At 37.2% G+C, this 21,547-nt stretch overlaps 1 protein-coding gene across 1 annotated transcript in view; it reads left to right on the top strand.

Annotated features, from left to right (window-relative positions):
• Positions 1–21,547, top strand: part of CTNNA3 (catenin alpha 3) — a 1,724,101-nt gene that overhangs the window by 66,724 nt on the left and 1,635,830 nt on the right. Inside the window, exon 3 of the mRNA XM_065919867.1 lies at positions 17,923–18,089. Coding sequence (XP_065775939.1) covers positions 17,923–18,089 — 167 coding nt within the window. The remainder of the gene's footprint in view (positions 1–17,922; positions 18,090–21,547) is intronic.

Here is a 21,547-nt window from a genome sequence, read left to right as displayed (position 1 = left end):
CCTCCTGCAGGGGATCGTCCTGACCCAGGCATGGAAGCTGCATCTCCTGCATTGGCAGGTGGTGGATTCTTTACCACTGAGCCACTAGGGAAGCCCCCCAATGAACATGGGGGTGTAGATATCTTTTTGAGTTCGTGTTTTTAATTTCCTTTGAATAAATACCTAGAAGTGGAATTCTACTCAGCCATAAAAATGAATAAAAATTTTTACCAATTGTAACAAGATGGAAGGACCTGTCAAGAATTTCCTCTCTGATTTTTGCAGTCTTTTGGGTCACAGAGTCAGGTGATCAAGAGGCATTCTCTGATACCAGTTACAAAAACTGGGACAACATATGCATGTAAAAGCTCCCTTCTGTGAAGTACTAGTGCTCTGGAGCATAGCTGGGGGACAGTGCAAAGATAGCACTTGCCCTCTGAGGTCTCTTGAAAGGAATAGTTAGTCCTTACATATATGTTCAATTAGTAGTCTGCCCCTCAGACTGCAGCTATGATGATAAGTTAATGGGCCACTTTCACAGAAAGACTGAGTTCCTGGGCTCTTGCTATATCCTGGGCATGGTAGCCATTTAATAAATCTTTCTTTGCTGGTAGAGTTCTGTGGAACCCATGAACATAAGTCCCACTGGCCACTAAAACTAGGCAATGTAAAGTTGTCCTTTGGAGTAGCCAAGAAAATCAATGGGCCAGACAAGGGATAAATACCTTCCTAGGAGATACATGTGAGCTGGAGCAATGCAGAAGGAGAGCACAAAGATAGCATCTGCTGTTCTCCTTTCCTTGAAAGCACCTGTGTAGGCCCTAGTTGTGTGCCAAACCAGAAGCCTTCCCTGCCTTTGAACCTCTTGGACAAGCTAATAGGCCTTTCACAGAAAAAACGGAGTGTGTTTCAGTCTGCTTTCCGTGTTGTGCCCTGGGATAGGTAATATGCTAAGACTGTCTCTCTGATTGTTATAGTCCTGTGGGACCCTGGCCTTCAGAGCTGGGTCATCAAAGGGCATACCCTAGGTGTTGGCCACAAAAACCAGAGCACCACATTGTATTAAACTCCCTCTGGAAGATATTGGCACTCTGGAGCACAACAGATGGAGAGTGTGAATATTGTGCCTTCTGGCGGGAATAATAGAGGAAGAGCATATAGATTGGACCTGCAGGAAAAAAAGAAAAGAAAAAAAGATGGTGAAAAATGTGAAAAAGAAAAAGATGGTGCCTGCTGACTAGAATAAGGCAGAAGGAGAGAGTGAAGATGGTGCCTACCAGCCAGAAGGCTCCTAGATTTGTGCTCAATTAGAAAAATTAGTTGCCTGCCCCTCAGGTTGATGCTTTCAGAATAACAAACAAGCCTCATATACCTAAAGTCTAGGTGCCTCTGCTTGGGGCTCTGAGGCCGGTGAGTCCACATATGAACCTTTAAAGAGCCATTTCTCAGTTTGTTATAAGTTTGTGGGTCTCCTGAATGTGATCCCCATTGGTTTTCAAAGCTAGATATGTTAGGGAATTGTTTCTCTGGTACAGATCTTAGAAGTTGGGTTGCTTGATATGGCATTCAAGCTCTACTTTTTAGGGAGAAGCTCTGGGTGTTCAGTTCGCTCCTGACTGTGGATTGTTGTGCTCAGGATGGGGTTCATGGTGAGACTGTATCTTATCCTCTTCTACCCACTTTGATGTGAGCTTTCCCTTATTCACTTGATGAGTAGGAATCACTCAGACAGTTTTTAGGCTTTTCCCCAAAGGAAGTTGTTCCATATATAGTTACAGATGTGATGTATTCACGGGAGGAGGTGAGTTCAAGATCCTCCTTTATTGTCATCTTGAAGTGGAGTCTGGACTTTAGAACTATTTTAAAAAGAGAAAGACTTTAGGATCTTTGCTCATGAAGGATTATTATGATGATGTGTATGTTTTTCTGTGCTATGGAGTTCTGTTTTATTATACTTCAGTGGAATACATCTGAATAGGTTGAAATTCAAATCCAAAGCAGAAGAATCTTCCTACTGAAGTGCTTTATTTTCTTATTTGAGGATCCCTTGTGTCCACATTTTGGCCAACATCATATACTGCATGGTACTTTGCATACTGCATTGCTCAACAGATACTTGTTATATGAGTGAATGAACTCTTTGCAAGGGTTAGGTATGTCTTAGAAAAAATTGATAGCATTGCCACTTCAACTTCAAAGTACTAATGTGAGATTCTTTTAGGAGATATAAAAAAATCAAGGGTACAAGGTGTTGTTAATTCAGCATAATATAATAGAAGCTATTTTTGCTCAGAATTATCAAGTAAAGGGAAAAATAATGGATTGTTAACTTTAGTCTAGCATCTTAGTTGTAAGGTTTAGTTTTTTCCCCTCAAAGAATCAAGTTGACATCAGGAATAATATTGAAAATGTTTACTGGTGGCATATTAGTCAATAGGTTATTTGGAGAAAGATTCAATAGATAGCAATTGTTGGCAGCTATTTCAGCTCTAAGTTTGAACATTTAATTGAGCTGTAAATCCATACTATTCTTTTTATTGTTTATTTTACTCTATGGATTGCTATGTTCACTTGTCACTTTTTTTCTTTTACTATAAGTAGCTTTAAATATATGATACTCCAAATATTAGGAGGTAATGTAGGAAGTACAATATTAAATATAATACTCAAATATATTTAATGTATTTTATTATGCTAAAATTATTGTCAACATAAAAATATGACATGAAATTACTTTGTTAGTTCTTTGGCAATTTAAAAAATAGTTTATCGTCTTTGAAATTCTGAAGTGTCATCATATAGCTCTATTTTAAAAGTTCTATATTACAGTTTGTTTAGAAAAATAGTTCGTATATTGTATAAAATATTTTACACATAAAAGACATTAATAAAGGTTTTTTAAAGCATGGAGCTATGCATTTTTACATACAAATATATAATTAAAATTTGCCTAAATATGATTGAAATGTAAAGGTTATTTCCAATGTTTAAAGATACAACAGATAATTTTTAAAAATAGTTTGTTTATTTTTGGTTAGGCTGGTTCTTTGTTGTTGCTCGTGGGCTTTCTCTAGTTGTGGTGAGTGGTATCTGTTCTTCCCTGTGGTGCATGGCCTCTAAGCACATAGGCTTCAGTACTTGAGGCACATGGGCTCAGTATTGTGGCTCCTAGGCTGTAGAGCACGGGATCAATAGTTGTGGCAGACGGGTTTAGCTGCTTTGTGGCTCTTGGAATCTTACTGGATCAGGGATTGAACCCATGTTTTCTGCTTTGCAGACAGATTCATATCCACTGTACCAATAGAGAAGTTAGCCACAGACAATTTTTGTTTCAAATATATTGTTCTTTTTATTGAAAGTGAGAAGTTTGTTTTTTACGCACACACACACCCCTACACCTTAAATATTTTACCTTAATGAATATAACGTGAACATTAGCCAATATTTTGATGTTTGGCCCAGGCTCATTTTTAGTATAGGTCTGTTGATTAAGTCTCACACAGTTGCTTTTGCCTAAATCACACCAACACTACATTGACTATGACTTCCTATTTTGATGTCTTTATGGAAGAGAACTTAGTGACGTTTGAGAAGCTACCTGACGACCAAAGCCTTGATGGTTTATAATACTCTCCCTTCCTTTGCCCCAACTTTTACCATTGTTTTCCCACATTCAGTTTGACAACAATTTTAGGAACCCACCTTTATTGTCTCCAAGGATTCAAATTAATTTTCAAAGAAATGACAAACCTTTTGTACTATTACTGGATAAGTTTACATACTTAATAAAGTTACAGTTATAATTACAACTCACATGAAAAGATTGGGGAACAAACTAATAGACTCTTGGCATGCCTTAATTTAGTAGGATCAGGAAGTCTTCAATATACTTGAGATATTCCTTTGGCATTTAGCAGGAAAGAGGGGGATCATTAATGTTGCTGAGAGGAAATAAAGAGTTGATTCTTCTATAGAGATGGTTAAGAGAAGGGCTCTTAAGAGAGCTTCTGCTATATCTCAACTATGATGTTTGGAGATATTTCCATCAGTTTTATAGAAGTTAGCTGCCATCAAATTTTATATTTTAGACAAATTTATAATTTTATGGAATCTGTCAACATATTTCCCAATTCAGTTTGATTATTCTCAGTGGTGCAGGGCTTGGTGGCAGATTGCCTGTGTCTTTCCATTTTAGTTAATTCAATATGCTGTCCTGCTGTTGCCTTTATGTGGCCACTGCTATTCCCTAATGCGTGGCTGCTGTTGGCCTTTAAGGTGGAAATTCTACTCTCTTTGAATTTCCTTGTTGGAGGGACTGCGACAATGCTCAATCCAGGACTAATTTTTCCCTGCTATTGAGGTAAGACCCTTCTATGTACTGTATCCAAAATTCCATGAATTATGAAATTCTTCATTCTGATAGTGAGAACAAGCAGTGTTTCTAGCTCCATGTAGGTGCTAAGTACTATTACTTAAAATCCTTTTGGATGGTTCTTTCTGCCTGCTGTGAGGGAGGCCTGGGCTTGATCCCTGGGTCAGGAAAATCCCTTGGAGAAGGAAATGGCAACCAACGCCAGTATTCTTGCCTGGAGAATCCTATGGATAAAGGAGCCTGGCGGGCTACAGTCCATAGGGTTGCAAAGAGTCAGACACGACAGCAACTGACACTTGCCTAGCTTTGGGTAGTTTCCTCCAATGTGTGTGTTAATCAGTATCCAGCTGAATGTTCAAGAATTCAGATCCTCTGAGTTCTCTCTGTTTGTAGCTCTCTTCTTTCCTGTATAAACATAGGTTAGGGGTCACAATCTCCCTGGAGATTCAGCTTTGTCTTTTCAGCTCAGAGTATTTGCCAGTCTCTTAGTTTCCCTTTCCTATCTGTGGCCTGGGAAGTCTCTCAAGGCACTAAGCTAGGGCTGTCAAAGGTTTCATCCTATTTTGTTTACTGTTTCTCAGGGATTACTCTCTAATGCTCTTCACAACTATTTTTCATATATTTTTGTCTATTTTTTGGTTTTTTTTTTTAAGTGAGAAAGAAATCTGGTCTTTGTTTCTCTGCCTTGATTGGAACTAAAATATAAATTTTAAAAGAATGCAAGGAAAATAAAATGCATATACTTACAAAGGCAACCATAGGCAGCTATATTCTGATTCCATAGGTCCTGCTGATGTCCTTGTAGCTCCCAAGCCCAAGTCCTCACAACGCTAGCTTTTTAGCTCTTTCCTCTGCTATGATAGTTAAAGTGAAAGTGTCCAACTCTTTGTGATCCCATGGACTATATATAGCCTGCCAGGCTTCTCTGTCCACGGAATTCTCCAGGTAAGAATACTGGAATGGGAAGCCATTCCCTCCTCCAGGGAATCTTCCAACCCAGGAACTGAGCCGGGTCTCCTGTATTTCAGGCAGTTTCTTTACTATCTAAGCCATCAGGGAAGCCCCTGCTATGATAAAGTTTTCTTTATTAAACAAAACATCTTTGCTCCTTGCAGTCAAACTGACTAAAACATTTTAAAGGAGGATCTTTGCTTATTTTTAAATATCTGTGTAAGTTTAGTACCTTGTTGAAGTAATTTTCCCCTCTTCTCTTCCCCTTTCCACCCCCAAACTGATCTGCTTCAAAGTTAAATTTAAGCTTCTACCTCTTAGGAGCTTTAACATGCAAAGTGACTGTTTCCCAATTAAAAACAAATAAAACCAAACCCCTGGTGCCCACTTTGAGCCCGTGAACTCCATTGTACCAGAGTATGTTATTATATATTGAATCAATTAATATGTACTAGTGCATGTTATATGTGTATGGTATAATAAAACACAAATGGAAGGGTGGCCAAAGGCATAACTAGAAACCTTAATTGAATCATAAATAATGTTAATTATAAAAGTTGGAGGAAATTTGATCTTTAGTACTTGCCCATTTTCATTTTAGTTGTTCCCCTTTCTCCTGTGGATGTTTTGTTTATACATTGTTTTCTTTGATTTTCACATTTATAATCAATATGATCATTTTTAGAAAGTGAAGTTAAACTTTTGAATGTACTAAAGGAACTTGATATTTAAAAGAAACATGTACATATCTTTTATAAAGTGAAGAATAATTAGTAATGTGTCTATTTGGCCCAGAAGTGTTCTTTTTTACCTTTTGGAGTTTACTCATAAGATCATAGAAAACCTTTCCTATTAAATTTTTGTATATGTAGAAGTTTTCCTATGTTACATTTGTATAGGTATAACATGTACCTATCTAATCTTTCTAAAATTTATACCTTAAGGAGAACATAGGCAAAACACTCTCTGACATAAATCACAGCAGGATCCTCTATGACCCACCTCCCAGAATATTGGAAATAAGAGCAAAAAATAAACAAATGGGACCTAATTAAACTTAAAAGCTTTTGCACAGCAAAGGAAACTATAAGCAAGGTGAAAAGATAGTCATCAGATTGGGAGAAAATAATAGCAAATGAAGAAACAGACAAAGGATTAATCTCAAAATTATACAAGCAACTCCTGAAGCTCAATTCCAGAAAAATAAATGACCCAATCAAAAAGTGGGCCAAAGAACTAAACAGACATTTCTCCAAAGAAGACATACAGATGGCTAACAAACACATGAAAAGATGCTCCACATCACTCATTATCAGAGAAATGCAAATCAAAACCACAATGAGGTACCAGTACACGCCAGTCAGGATGGCTGCTATCCAAAAGTCTACAAGCAATAAATGCTGGAGAGGGTGTGGAGAAAAGGGAACCCTCTTACACTGTTGGTGGGAATGCAAACTAGTACAGCCACTATGGAGAACAGTGTGGAGATTTCTTAAAAAACTGGAATTAGAACTGCCATATGACCCAGCAATCCCACTGCTGGGCATACATACCGAGGAAACTAGATCTGAAAGAGACACATATACCCCAATGTTCATCACAGCACTGTTTATAATAGCCAGGACATGGAAGCAACCTAGATGCCCATCAGCAGACGAATGGATAAGGAAGCTGTGGTACATATACACTATGGAATATTACTCAGCCATTAAAAAGAATTCATTTGAATCAGTTCTAATGAGATGGATGAAACTGGAGCCCATTATACAGAGTGAAGTAAGCCAGAAAGATAAAGACCAATACAGTATACTAACACATATATATGGAATTTAGAAAGATGGTAATGATAACCCTATATGCAAAACAGAAAAAGAGACACAGATGTACAGAACAGACTTTTGAACTCTGTGGGAGAAGGGGAGGGTGGGATGTTTCGAGGGAACAGCACTGAAACATGTATATTATCTAGGGTGAAACAGATCACCAGCCCAGGCTGGATGCATGAGACAAGTGCTCGGGCCTGGTACACTGGGAAGACCCAGAGGAATCTGGTGGAGAGGGAGGTGGGAGGGGGCATCGGGATGGGGAATACATGTAAATCCATGGCTGATTCATGTCAATGTATGACAAAAACCACTACAATATTGTAAAGTAATTAGCCTCCACCTAATAAAAATAAATGGAAAAAAAAATAAAATTTATACCTTAGTATTATATTCAAGCAGGCATTTCATAATGGATTTTTTTAAGATTAAAAAGAGCATATTTGATAGGAAAGGAACAGATGACCCCAGTAGAAAGGAAAGTTTCTGAATCTAGTTCTTGTGATATTTTTATGACATTTAGTAAATTGTTTTTATATATAAAGTGGAATTTCTTGAAGGAAAATGTAGTTTTTTATTTGTATGTATTTTGAAAGTAAAATTTCTGATTAACTTCAAGGTAAAAGTGTTATAAGAAAGATTGGGAATTATTTCAGAAGAATAGACTCCTCACATGTAGACTTTATAAAGCACAGATGATAGTATTCTAGATAGAAGGGAAATTTGTTGTACTTTTTAAATGTTTAATTAGGAAAATATCTATTTTCTCTGCATACAAGTCAATTTGACTGGGAATTAGCTAAATTCTATAAGTTGTCTATCTTTGTCAATAGCTGGAACATACTGCTCTTACCTAGAGTGTTTAGTTACGTGTCCTCTGACACCTCACAGAGGTAGTCCTTTTCCTCTGTGCCTCTTAGTACTTTGTACAGGTCTCTACCTGAGCCCAGCTTAGGTTGTATCAGTATTTGTTGACTCTCATTTTGCGCTGCAAAATGCTCTAGATCTCAGATGCCTATGATGGATCTGTGTTATATAGATAATAACAAAAAGTTGTCAAACGAAAGTTGAATAATGTTTATTCATGTACTCATTCAACAATACACATTCAATGTGTAGAATTATGCAAGAGAGTAAGTGCTATTCTAGACCCTGTGAATATTGTAGGGACCAGGACCAGTATTTCTCTTACTCTCACAAGAGTCCTTATTGTTGTTGTTTTGTGATTTCACAGGCAAGAATACTGGAGTGGGTTGCCATTTCCTTCTCCAGGGCATTCCGACCCAGGGATTGAACCCCACGTCTCCTGCATTGGGCAAGGAGATTATTTACCACTGAGCCATCTGGGAAGCCCACAAATACACATGCTATACTACACTCTGAATATTGTGATGACAGCACCAGGACAACTCTTACACTCACAGTCTTTTGATTCAGAAGAAAAGACAGATTTTGATACGGGTTATTGCAATAAATGAAGACTTCCCAGGTGGTGCTAGTGGTGAGAACCCACCTACCAATGCAGAAGATACAAGAGATGCAGGTTTGATCCCTGGATCAGGAAGATACCCTGGAGGAGGGCACAGCAATCCACTTCAGTATCCTTGCTTGGAGAATCCCATGGACAGAGAAGCCTGGTGGGCTACAGTCCATAGGGTTGCAAAGAGTTGAACATGACTGAAATGACTTAGCATACACTCACACAATAAGTGATGATAGGGTTTATGATAGGAAGCATAGAATCCTACCATAAGACCTGCTTTAGTAATCGGGGGCTAAGGCTTCCTACAGAAAGTAACGTTTATGTTGAAAGCAGAAGTATGGACTGAAAACAGCTGGAAAAGATTGGAAGTATTACAGAGGAGTGAGGGTAGTAAGTCCAGTAATAAGAAAGTTTACTTACTACATCTTTATTAAGGTATTTCAGGAGTAACTTTTTTTTTTTTTTTTCAGGGATAACCCAACAGTGCTACTTGGCTGTGTCTTCATATTGCCTTAACAAAGACTGTAATTGTTTAATGTTTAAATGGCCTTTTTCTGAGTATGTCTCTTCAGCCAGTTGTTCAACATCTTAAAAATCTTTAGAGTCAAGAACATATAATTCTTTTTGAATATATATTTAGTTTTAGTATGTGAAGTCAAAGACAAGATTCTATAAAGGCTATCATAACTTTACAATTCAGACACATGACAAGAAAAGATAATCTTCTTTTGTGGGAATTCATTTGCTCTCTTAATTTCAGAGGTCACTTTAATTTTCCAGTCTCCTAGTAGCAATTCTGACTTGCAGAGAAACACATAAAAAAAAAAAAAGCATTTACTGGTTTAAAAATTTACTGTCTCTACTAGAAATTTCCTGAGAAAATAACAGCTAACATTTGTTGAGTGCTTTTCATGTTCAGATACTGTGTTAAATGTATATTATAAAATATATTTCATTTAAACATCCTAGAAACACTGTGAGGCAATTAATATTTAATCCATTTCCTATTGATAAGGACACTGAAAATATTTAGCTCTCCACAGTCTCGGAACTAGAAGTGGCAGATAAGAATTTGATCTCAGAAGTGTCTGACTTCATAGCCTGAGTTCCTAACTTGGTGTTGCTTCAGTTCGGTTCAGTTCAGTCACTCGGTCGTGTCCAAATCTTTGCAACCCCATGGACTGAAGCACGCTAGGCTTCCTTGTCCATCACCAATTCCTGAAGCTTGCTCAAACTCATGTCCATCAAGTTGGTGATACCATCCAACCATCTCATCCTCTGTTGTCTCCTTCTCCTCCTTCTTTCAATCTTTGCCAGCATCAGGGTCTTTTCCAATGAGTCAGTTCTTCGAATCATGTGGTCAAAGTATCGGAGTTTCAGCTTCAGCATCAGTCTTTCCAAAGCATCAGTCCTTCCAGTGAATATTCAGGACTGGTTTCCTTTAGGATGGACTGGTTGGATCTCCTTGCAGTCCAAGGGACTCTCAAGAATCCTCCAACACCACAGTTCAAAAGCATCAATTCTTTGGTGCTCAGCTTTCTTTATAGTCCACCTCTCACATCCATACATGACTACTGGAAAAAGCATAGCTTTGACTAGACAGACCTTTTTTGGCAAAGTAATGTCTCTGCTTTTTATAAACTGTCTAGGATGGTCATAACTGTTCTTCCAAGAAACAAGCGTCTTTTAATTTCATGACTGCGGTCACCATTTGCAGAGATTTTGGAGCCCCCAAATTAAAGTCTGTCACTATTTCCATTTTTTCCCCATCTATTTGCTGTGAAGTAATGAGACCAGATGCCATGATCTTAGTTTTCTGAATGTTGAGCTTTAAGCCAACTTTTTCACTCTCCTCTTTCACTTTCATCAAGAGGCTGTTTATTTTTTCTTCGCTTTCTGCCCTGAGAGTGGTGTCACCTGCATGTCTGAGGTTGTTGATATTTCTCTGGGCAATCTTGATTCCCATCTTGTGCTTCATCCAGCCCAACAGTTTGCATGATATAACTGCATTTAAGTTTAATTAGCAGAATGACTACATACAGCCTTGACATACTCCTTTCCTGATCTGGAGCCAGTCTGTTTTTCCATGTCCAGTTCTAACTGTTGCTCCTTGACCTGCATACAGATTTCTCAGGAGGCAGGTCAGGTGGTCTGGTATTCCCATCTCTTGAAGTATTATCCACAGTTTGTTGTGAATCACACAGTCAAAGGCTTTGGTGTAGTCAATAAAGCAGAATTAGATGTTTTTCTGGAACTCTCTTGCTTTTTCAATGACCCAACAGATGTTGACAATTTGATCTCTGGTTCCTCTGCCTTTTCTAAATCCAGCTTGAACATCTGGAAGTTCATGATTCATGTACTGTTGAAGCCTAGCTTGGAGAATTTTGAGCATTAGTTTGCTAGAGTGTGAGATGAGTGCAACTGTGCAGTAGTTTGAACATGCTTTGGCATTGCCTTTCTTTGAGATCGGAATAAAAACTGAGCTTTTCCAGTCCTGTAGCCACTGCTGAGTTTCCAAATTTGCTGACATATTTCATAGCATATTCTTTTATGCTATGAAATAGCTCAACTAGAATTCCATCACCTCTACTAGCTTTGTTCATAGTGGTGCTTCCTAAGGCCCACTTGACTCTATATTCCAGGATGTCTGGCTCTAGGTGAGTGATCACACTATCTTGATTATCTGGGTCATGAAGATCTTTTTTATATAGTTCTTCTGTGGATTCTTTCCACCTCTTCTTAATATCTTCTGCTTCTGTTAGGTCCATATCATTTCTGTCTTTTATTGAGACCATCTTTACATGAAATGTTCCCTTGATATCTCTGATTTTCTTGAAGAGATCTCAAGTCTTCCCCATTCTATTGTTTTCTGCTATTTCTTTGCATTGATCACTGAGGAAGGCTTTCTTATTTCTCCTTGATATTCTTTGGAACTCTGCTTTCAAATGGGTATATCTTTCCTTTTCTCCTTTGCCTTTTGCTTCTCTTCTTTTCTCAGCTATTTCTTAGGCCACCTCAGATAACCATTTTTGCTTTTTTGCATTTCTTTTTCTTGAGGCTGGTCTTGATCATTGCTTCCTGTACAATGTCACGAACCTCCATCCATAGTTCTTCAGGCACACTGTCTATCAGATCTAATCCCTTGAATATATATGTCACTTCCACCATATAATCATAAGGGATTTGATTTAGGTCATACCTGAATGGTCTAGTGGTTATCCCTACTTTCTTAAGTTTAAGTCTGAATTTGGCAATAAGGAGTTCATGATCTGAGCCACAGTCAGCTCCCAGTCTTATTTTTGCTGACTGTATAGAGCTTCTCCATCTTTGGCTGCAAAGAATATAATCAATCTGATTTGGTATGACCATCTAGTGATGTCCATGTGTAGAGTCTTCTCTTGTGTTTTTGGAAGAGGGTGTTTTTACTCTGACCAGTGTGTTCTCTTGGCAAATCTCTGTTAGCCTTAGCCCTTCTTCATTTTGTACTCCAAGGCCAAGTTTGCCTGTTACTCCAGGTAGCTCTTGACATCCTACTTTTGCATTCCAGTCCCCTATAAGGAAAAGGACATCTTTTTTGGGTGTTACTGCCAGAAGGTCTTGTAGGTCTTCATAGAACTGTTCAGCTTCAGCTTCTTCAGCATTACTGGTTGGGGCATAGAATTGTATAACTGTGACATTGAATGGTTTGCCTTGGAAATGAACAGAGATCATCGTGTCATTTTTGAGATTGCATCCAAGTACTGCATTTTGGACTCTTTTTTTGACTATAATGGCTACTCCAATTCTTCTAAGGGATTCTTGCCCACAGTAGTAGATATAATGGTCATATTTTGGAGTTCTTGCAGGAGAAGATGAGCACACACTCTTCTACTCTGCCATCTTTTTACTGCTCATGGTATTGCTTAGGAGAGCTAAATGGAACGTATTAACATATTAAGACAGTCTCAGAACTTTCACAGACTTTGTCCATATTAAGAAATATTATTCCTTGTTATTTTTATTAATAATTTGTTGCATTTTCTTTATGCTTAAGATTGTGAATAAATAGGAACAAAAGAGTCATGGAGTAAAGTAGATGAGACAGGCCCTTTCATATGTTGGTGAGATTGCTGTGTTTAGAGAATTTTTTGGCATGTATTGATATACATTTACCTCTTGATTCAGCAATTCTAATTTTAAGAATTTATGCTGCAGCTAAATTTGTCCATACATACAAAGATACATGTTATGGGCATTCTTTGTAGTATTGTTTGAAATAGAAAAAAGTTGGAAATAATTTGTGTGTTCAATAGGGGCCTCATACATAAAGACAGACAAACAGATCCATAGAAGAGAATCAAGAGCCCAGAAATAGCCCAAGCATTTATAGTCAACTAATATTAATGAAGAGAGATGAGAATACTCAAAAGAGAAAAGACAGTCTCGTCAATAAATTGTTGTTGTTGTTCAGTTGCTAAGTCATGTCCAACTCTTTGCAACCCCATGAACTGCAGCTTGCCAGGCTTTCCTGTGCTTCATTATCTCCCTGAGTCTGCCCAAACTCATGTCCATTGAGTCAGTGATTCCATACAACCATCTCTTCTTCTGTCATCCCCTTCTCTTCTTGTTCTCAATCTTTCCCCATTCAGGATCTTTTCCAGTGAGTTGGCTCTTTGCATCAGGTGGCCAAAGTTTGGAGCTTCAGTATGAGCACCAGTCCTTCCAATGAATATTCAGGGTTGACTTCTTTTAGGATTGACTGGTTTGATCTCCTTGCAGTCCAAGGGACTCTCAAGAGTCTTCTCTAGTACCACATTTTGAAAGCATCAATTCTTCCATGCTCAGCCTTCTTCATGGACCAACTCTCGCATTCTACATAACTACTGGAAAAATCATAGCTTTGACTATACAAACTTTTGTCAGCAAAGTGATGTCTCTCTTCAATAAATAGTGCTGGGATAACTGAATTTCATATATGAAAGAATGAAATTGGGCTTCTATCTTATATCAATCAGAAAAGTTAACTCAAAATGGATTAAATATTTAAATGTAAGGTCTGAAGCCATTAAATTCCTAGGAAAATAACATAAGAATAAATCTTGTGATGGACCTTGTAATGATTTTTTTGGATATGACACCTGAGGCATAAGAAACAAAATGAAAAAAAAAAAAAAGAAACAAAATGAAAAATAAACAAGTGGGGCTATATCAAAGTAAAAAATTTCTTACAGTAAAAGAAATCATCAACAAAGTAAAAAGGCAATTTATGGAATGGAGAAAAATATTTGCAAACCATATATCTGATAAGACCTTAATGGTGTGAGTGTGGAGAAAAGGGAATCCTTGTGTACTATTGGTGGGATTTTAAATTGGTACAGCCACTATGGAAAACTGTGAAGGACTGTCAAAAATTTAAAAGTAGAACTATGCTGTGATTCAGCAATTCCACTTCTGTTAATATATGTAAAGTAAATAAAACACTAAATCAAAAAGTTATCTGTATCCCCATGTTCATAGGGGCATTATTTACAATAGTCAAGACACGGAAACAAACTAAATGTCCACTGATGAATGAAAGGATGAAGAAGATGTGGCATATACACAGTGCACTATTATTCATCCACAAAAAATGAGGAAATCCTACCAAATGAAACAATGCTGGTGAACCTTGAAGGCATTATCCTAAGTGAAATAAGTCAGACAAGGGCAGACAAATACTTTATGGTTTCACTTACTTGTGAAATCTAAAAAGCAAAAATAAGACCAAACTCATAACAAAAGAGATCAGACTTGCAGTTACCAGAGGTTGAGTGTGGTGGGAGGGGGAGTTAGATAAATATGGTCAAAAGGTACACATTTACCATTATGCATGAGTATGAGAGATGTAATGTACAGCATGATGACATTATTAATACTGCCGATTATATGACGGAGAATTGATAAGAGAGTAAATCCTGAGTTCTTATCAAAAAGAACATTTTCCCCCCTTTTCTTCCTTCTTTCCCTTTATTTACAAGAGATGATGAATGTTACTATCAGATGAACTTAATCTGATAGTATTTTTTACAATATATGTAAATCAAACCATCATGTTCTATGCCTTAAACTTATACAGTGATACATGCCAATTATTTCTCAACAAAACTGGAAAAAGCCTTACTAACAAAAAGGGAGCCTGGAAAAGTAAGTTATAATATATCAATTAAATGTAACTTTACTCAAGCATTAAAAAGAATGACAAAACAGCTAATCAAGTCTTACTAGTTCCAAACACTGCTCTTATTTAACCTTCATAAAAATTATACTTACTATTATCAGCTACATTTACAGTGAGTGACCAGACCATCATGGTTATCCAGGTCATAAGACATTTTTATACAATTCTTCTGTGTATTCTTGCCACCTCTTCTTAATCTCTTCTGCTTCTGTTAGGTCCTTACCATTTCTGTCCTTCATTGTATCCATCTTTGCATGAAGTGTTCTCTTAGTCCCTCTGATTTTCTGCCAGCAAATTTGGAAAACTCAGCAGTAGCCATAGAACTAGAAAAGGTCAGTTTTAATTATAATCCCAAAGAAACGCAGTGCCCAACAGTGTTCAAACAGTGCCTCATAATTGTGCTCGTTTCACATGCTAGCAAGGTAATGGTCAAAATCCTTCAAGCTAGGCTTCAACAGCACGTGTACCAGATATACCAGCTGGATTGAGAAAAGGCAGAGGAACCAGAGATCTAATTGCCAAAATCTGTAGGATCATAGAAAAAAAACAACAGAATTCCAGAAAAACATCTACTGCTTCATTGATTATGCTAAAGTCTTTGACTATGTGGATCACAGCAAACTGTGATAATTTTTTCAAGAGATGGGAATTCCAGATCACCTTACCTGCCTTCTGAGAAGCCTGTATGCAGGTCAAGAAGCAACAGTTAGAACTGGACATGGAACAGCAGACTGGTTCAAAATCGGAAAAATAGTATGTAAAGACTGTATATTGTCACATTGCTTTTTAACTTATATGCAGAGTACATCATGTGTACTCTGCTAAATGCCAGATTGGATGAAGCACAAGCTGGAATCAAAATCACTGGGAGATGTATCAGTAACTTCAAATACTCAGATTACACCACCCTAATGTCGGAAAGGGAAGAGGAACTAAAGAGCCTCTTGATGAAGGTGAAAGAGGAGGGTGAAAAACCTGGCTTAAAACTCAACATTAAAAAGCTAAGATCATGGCATCCAGTCCCATCACTTCCTGGCAAATAGATGGGGAAAAATGGAAACAGTGACAGATTCTGTTTTCTTGGCCTTTGAAATCTGTGTGGACAGTGACTGTGGCCATGAAAATAAAATATGCTTGCTCCCCGGAAGGAAAGCTAGACAGCATATTAAAAAGCAGAGACATCACTTTGGTGACAGAAGTCCATTTAGTCAAAGCTATGGTTTTCCAGGTGTCATGTATGGATGTGAGAGTTGAACCATTAAGGAGGCTGAGTGCCTAAGAATTGAGGGTTTTGAAGTGTGTTGTTGGGGAAGATTCTTGAGAGTCCCTTGGACTGCAAGGAGATCAAACCACTCAATCCTAAAGGAAATCAGTCCTGACTATTCATTGGAAGGACTGATGCTGAAGCTGAAACTCCAATAATTTGGCCACTTGATATGAAGAGCTGACTCATTGGAAAAGACCCTGATGCTGGAGAAATTGAGGGCAGGAGGAGAAGGGGGCAACAGAGGATGAGATTGTTGAATGGCATCACTGATTCAATGTATGTGAGTTTGAGCAAACTCTGGGAAATAGTGAAAGACAGGGAAGCCTGACTTGCTACTGTCCATGGGGTTGCAAAGAGTTGGACATGTCTGAGTGACTGAATAAAAACTTCTTATAGTGGAAAAAAATGAAACCTAAAGAGGCTAAGTTACTTGTGCCCACATTGTTAAGTTTTGTGTTCTGTTGCCTCCCGATCATCTGTATCCCAATATGTAAAGAAAATAAATTGATAAGTGAAAAGAAGTAGAAGATTTTTATAGTATAATGGTGGTGGTGGTTTAGTCACTAAGTTGTGTCCAACTCATGATGCCATGGTAGCCTGCCAGGCTCCTCTGTCCATGGGAATTCTCCAGGCAAGAATACTGGAATGAGTTGCTATTTCCTTCTTCAGGGGACCTTCCTGACCCAGGGACTGAACCTGGATCTCCTGCACTGCAGGCAGATTTTCTACTGACTGAGCTACAAGGGAAGCCTATAGTATAAAACTATTTATGAAAAGAATCTGAATCTATATCTTCTATATGTTTCCTTTATAGCATATAATATCTATGTTTTCCTATGATATAAATCTTTTAAATAATATGAATGTATATGACTGAATATACTAATAAAATAGATTGTGTATTTATAAGTGTACATATATATATGTATATGCCACACATAAAACATACATTCATAGAAAAATTTCTGGGTAGATATAAGAACTTAATGGTTGTTTTGGTGATTTTTATGGGAACAAACAAAAAATTCACTCTATATTCTTTAGTATGGTGAATTATTTTAAAGTAGTAAGTCACATATTGCCTTCATAATAAAAATGTTTAACTTTAAAAAATTTTAAAAATAGTGGATATGGTGTCTTTAGCAATTATGTTAATGGAGTGGAGTAAAGAGGGATTTTTCATTTTGCACCTTTCTGAACTGTGAACTTTTTAAAATAAATTGGTGCATATTACTTTTATAAAGAACATATTTTAAATAAAGAAACCTGAAAAATAGTGAGTATATTTATCTAACAAGGGAAATATATTTCTTTAACTGTGGAATATTATTTCCATGACTAAGTTTAGGATATAGTTTATTTAGTATGTTGACAGTTAAGAACAAATCTACCTATGTTAAACTTTTATCAGAGAACTGCTGTCTTACTATCTTAAAGGCTAGTTCTTTTCTAACATCCATTGAGTTAGAAAGTAACTCAGTGAAGATTTATCTTATCTTTATAAACAAAATTGTTTCTGATTGAAGTCTTAGTAATGAAACCTTTCACAGCAAATGAGATTCAGCAAATGCAGAAGTTGACAGCAATTTTATTAGATGTTGCTAGTCAATTGAACACAATTTTCATGCAGGAAAATGGTACCATGCTTCTTAAACTCCAGAACATTTATCAAAAACAAATATCAATTTGAAAGTGCATTCTTTATTAAGAGACGATGTTCTAGTGTCAAGTGACAGTATTTTAATATTATGCTTAGTCATGGAATGTACTTGGAGTTAGGTTGGATGATAAATGCTGCAACAGGCATAAGTGAAGCTTAAAATATAACATATTTGGGGTTGTGTCTTTCAGGTGAAGCTCTGAAAGTATCAGCTGAGAGATTTGCAGATGACCCCTGTTATCTCCCGAAAAGGGAAGCTGTGGTTCAGGCTGCTCGTGCCTTGTTGGCTGCAGTTACCAGACTCCTTGTCCTCGCAGATATGATTGATGTCATGTGTCTCTTGCAGCACGTGTCAGCTGTAAGTAAAAGATGACTTAGTTTACCTTGGCATTGTTCTCACTTATAATCCCATTTTCTGAACCCAGCATCAATCCGAGCACATCTGTCCTCTCATTTCTTAATGTCACCATTCAGCAGTTGACTTGATTGGGTTGTGAAACTAATGCATACTTCACAAGAATGAAGCCAGAAGTTAGTTTTAAAGCCAGTGGGAGACTGAAAAACAGAAGATGGCTTATTGATAAGGAAATGGCTAGAAAAAATTTCTAGACTTTTGACCATTTAAGTTATTATGCCCTATATAAGTATGTAAATAAATACATAATAACATAATTATAAAGATAATATAGAAAATAAATCTGTGAATATAAATTGTTTGAGAAAGAAAAACCTTGAAGCTTAAGGCATGTGGAAGTTTGTCCTAATTGTAAATGAAAACTCCTCTTGCCAGCTCCTCTTGATCCTAGTTAAACAGTATCTGTTTCCGGTTAGTCTGTGTTGTCTGTAGTAATGCATTATGAAAATATATAAATGTATTTATTTAATAAGAGTAAAGAATATATTTAAACTAGGGGATTACAAAGGCAGAAGGATATCTCATTTGCTTTATTTTGCTAGACAAAACCATTTAGCAATGGTTTAGTAGAAGGACAATTTTTTTTAGCCTTTGTCATTTTCTTAATTTATTTAGTTTGACCGTCATTAATAGTGTCGAGATGAAAAGAACACTTTGGAGTCTCTTCTTTTTCTCTCACTTTAAATAGGACCTTGGCTCTTCTGTTCATAAATATATTTGCATTTTCATAAAGGTGCTTGGTGACTATTGTAACTATTAAGCAAATGCCTTGCTGATTGACCTTCTTGTCAAAATAATTTTCTCTAATGCTAAGCTAAATCTTTTTTTTTTTTTTTTTGCATTATTCTCTTACTTACTCTCTGGAGAAGGGAATGGCAACCCACTCCAGTATTCTTGCCTGAAGAATCCCATGAACAGAGGAGCCTGCAGGGCTACAGTCCATGGGATAGCAAAGAATCGGACATGACTGAGCGACTAACACTATTATACTTACTAATGTTTATTTTAACCCTAAAGTAGGGTTAAAAGGAAAGGGTTTGTCTTAACTCTTTCATTTATACTTTCATATTTATTTTCTTTTGATAGTTTATTAGTGCAAAAATTCAATTTGGCACATTTTTTTGTTGTTAAATAGCTTTTCAGGAAAGGGATTAGTTCTCATCCCCAGCCACTGTCTACCAGATTTGTAGGGGAGATATTTGAACAATATTTTTTGTTACTTGACTGATGGTTTCCTGGACACCTTAAACAAATCTCTGGACATTCTTGAGATTCATTTTTTAATATGTGAGTATTTGCTGTTGTTCAGTTGCTAAGTTGGGTCTAATGCTTTGTGACCCCATGGACTGCATCACGTGAGGCTCCTCTGTCTTCTACTGTTTCCTGGAGCTTGCTCAAATTCATGTTCATTGAGTCTGTGATACTATCTAACCATCTCATCCTCTGCTGACCACTTCTCCTTTTGCCTTCAGTCATCCCAGCATCAGAGTTTTTCCCAGTGAGTCAGTTCTTTGCATCAGGTGGCCAAAGTTTTGGAGCTTCAGCTTCAGCATTAGTCCTTCCAATGAATATTCAGCATTGATGTCCTTTAGGATTGACTGGTTTGATCTCTTTGCAGTCCAACGGACTCTCAGGAGTCTTCTCCAGGACCATAATTTGAAAGCATCAATTCTTTGGTGATCAGCTTTCTTAATTGTCCAACTTTCACATCCATATATGGCTACTGGAAAAACCATAGCTTGGACTATATGGACATTTGTCAGCAAAGTGATGTCTCTGCTTTTTAATATGCTGTCTAGGTTTGTCATCACTTTTTTCCCCAAGGAGCAAGTCTTTTAATTCCATGGCTGCAGTCACTGTCTGCAGTGATTTTGAAGTCCAAGAAGGTAAAATATGTCACTGCTTCCACTTTTCCCCCTTTTATTTGCCATGAAGTGATGGGACCAGATACCATGATCTTAGTTTTTTGAATGGTGAGTTTCAAGCTAGCCTTTTTCATTCTTCTCTTTCACCCTCATCAAGAGGCTCTTTAGTTACTCTTCACTTTCTGCCATTAGAGTTGGTATCATCTGAATATCTGAGGTTGTTGATATTTCTCCCAGCAACCTTGATTCCATATTGTGATTAATTGAACCTGGCATTTTCCATGATGTACTCTGCATGTAATTTAAACAAGCAAAGTGACCATATATAGCCTTGACTACTCCTTTCCCAATTTTGAATCAGTCCATTGTTCCATGTTTGGTTCTAATTGTTACTTCTTGACCTCATAAAGGTTTCTCAGGAGGCAGGTAAGGTGGTCTGGTACTTCAATGTCTTTAAGAATTTTCCACAGCTTGTTGTGATCCACACAGTCAAAGGGTTTAGCATGGTCAATGAAGCAGAAGCTGATGTTTTTCTGGAAGTGCCTTGCTTTCTCCATGATCCAGCAGATGTTTGCCATTTGATCTCTGGTTCTTCTGCCTCTTCTAAACCCTGCTTATACATCTGGAAGTTCTTGGTTCACATACTGTTGAAGCCTAACTTGAAAGATTTTAAGTATAACTTTGCTAGCATGTGACATGAACACAATTGTACAGTAGTGAGAATGTTCTTTGGCATTGCCCTTCTTTGGGATAGAAATGAAAACTGACCTTTTCCAGTCCTGTGGCCACTGCTGAGTTTTCCAAATTTGCTGACATATTGAGTGCAACACTTTCACAGCATCATCTTTTAGGATTTGAAATAGCTCAGCTGGAATTCCATCACCTCCATGAGCTTTGTTCATAGTAATGCTTCCTAAGGCCCACCTAACTTCACATTCCAGGATGCCTGGCTCTAGGTGAGTGACCACATCATTGTGATTGAACTTTTTTAAGTGATTGAACTTATTAAGAACTTTTTTGTATGGTTCTTCTGTGCATTCTTGCCACCTCTTCTTAATATCTTCTGCTTCTGTTAGATCCTTACAATTTCTATTATTTATCAGGCCCATCCTTGCTTGAAATGTTCCTTTGATATCTCCTATTTTCTTGAAGAGACCTCTAGTCTTTCCCATTCTATTATTTTCCTCTATTTCTTTGCATTGTTCATTTAAGAAGGCCTTCTTATGTCTCTTTGCTATTCTGTGTAACTCTGCGTTCAGCATGATATATCTTTCCTATTCTCCATGCCTTTCACTTCTCTTCTTTCCCCAGATATTTGTAAAGCCTCCTCAGACAACCACTTTTTCTTCTTCTTGGACTTCTTTTTTGGAGATGGTTTCAGTCACTGTCTCCTGTACTATGTTATATATCTCAGTCCATAGTTCTTCAGGCACTCTGCCTACCAGATCTAATGCATTGAATCTATTCATCACCTCCACTATATTAATATAATCATAAAGAATTTTATTTTGGTCATACCTGAATGGCCTAATTGTT

Source organism: Muntiacus reevesi, chromosome 2 (genome assembly GCF_963930625.1).
Source record: "Muntiacus reevesi chromosome 2, mMunRee1.1, whole genome shotgun sequence".
NCBI classification, from domain to species: Eukaryota; Metazoa; Chordata; class Mammalia; order Artiodactyla; family Cervidae; genus Muntiacus; species Muntiacus reevesi.
This window is presented reverse-complemented; position numbering and strand designations above follow the sequence as displayed.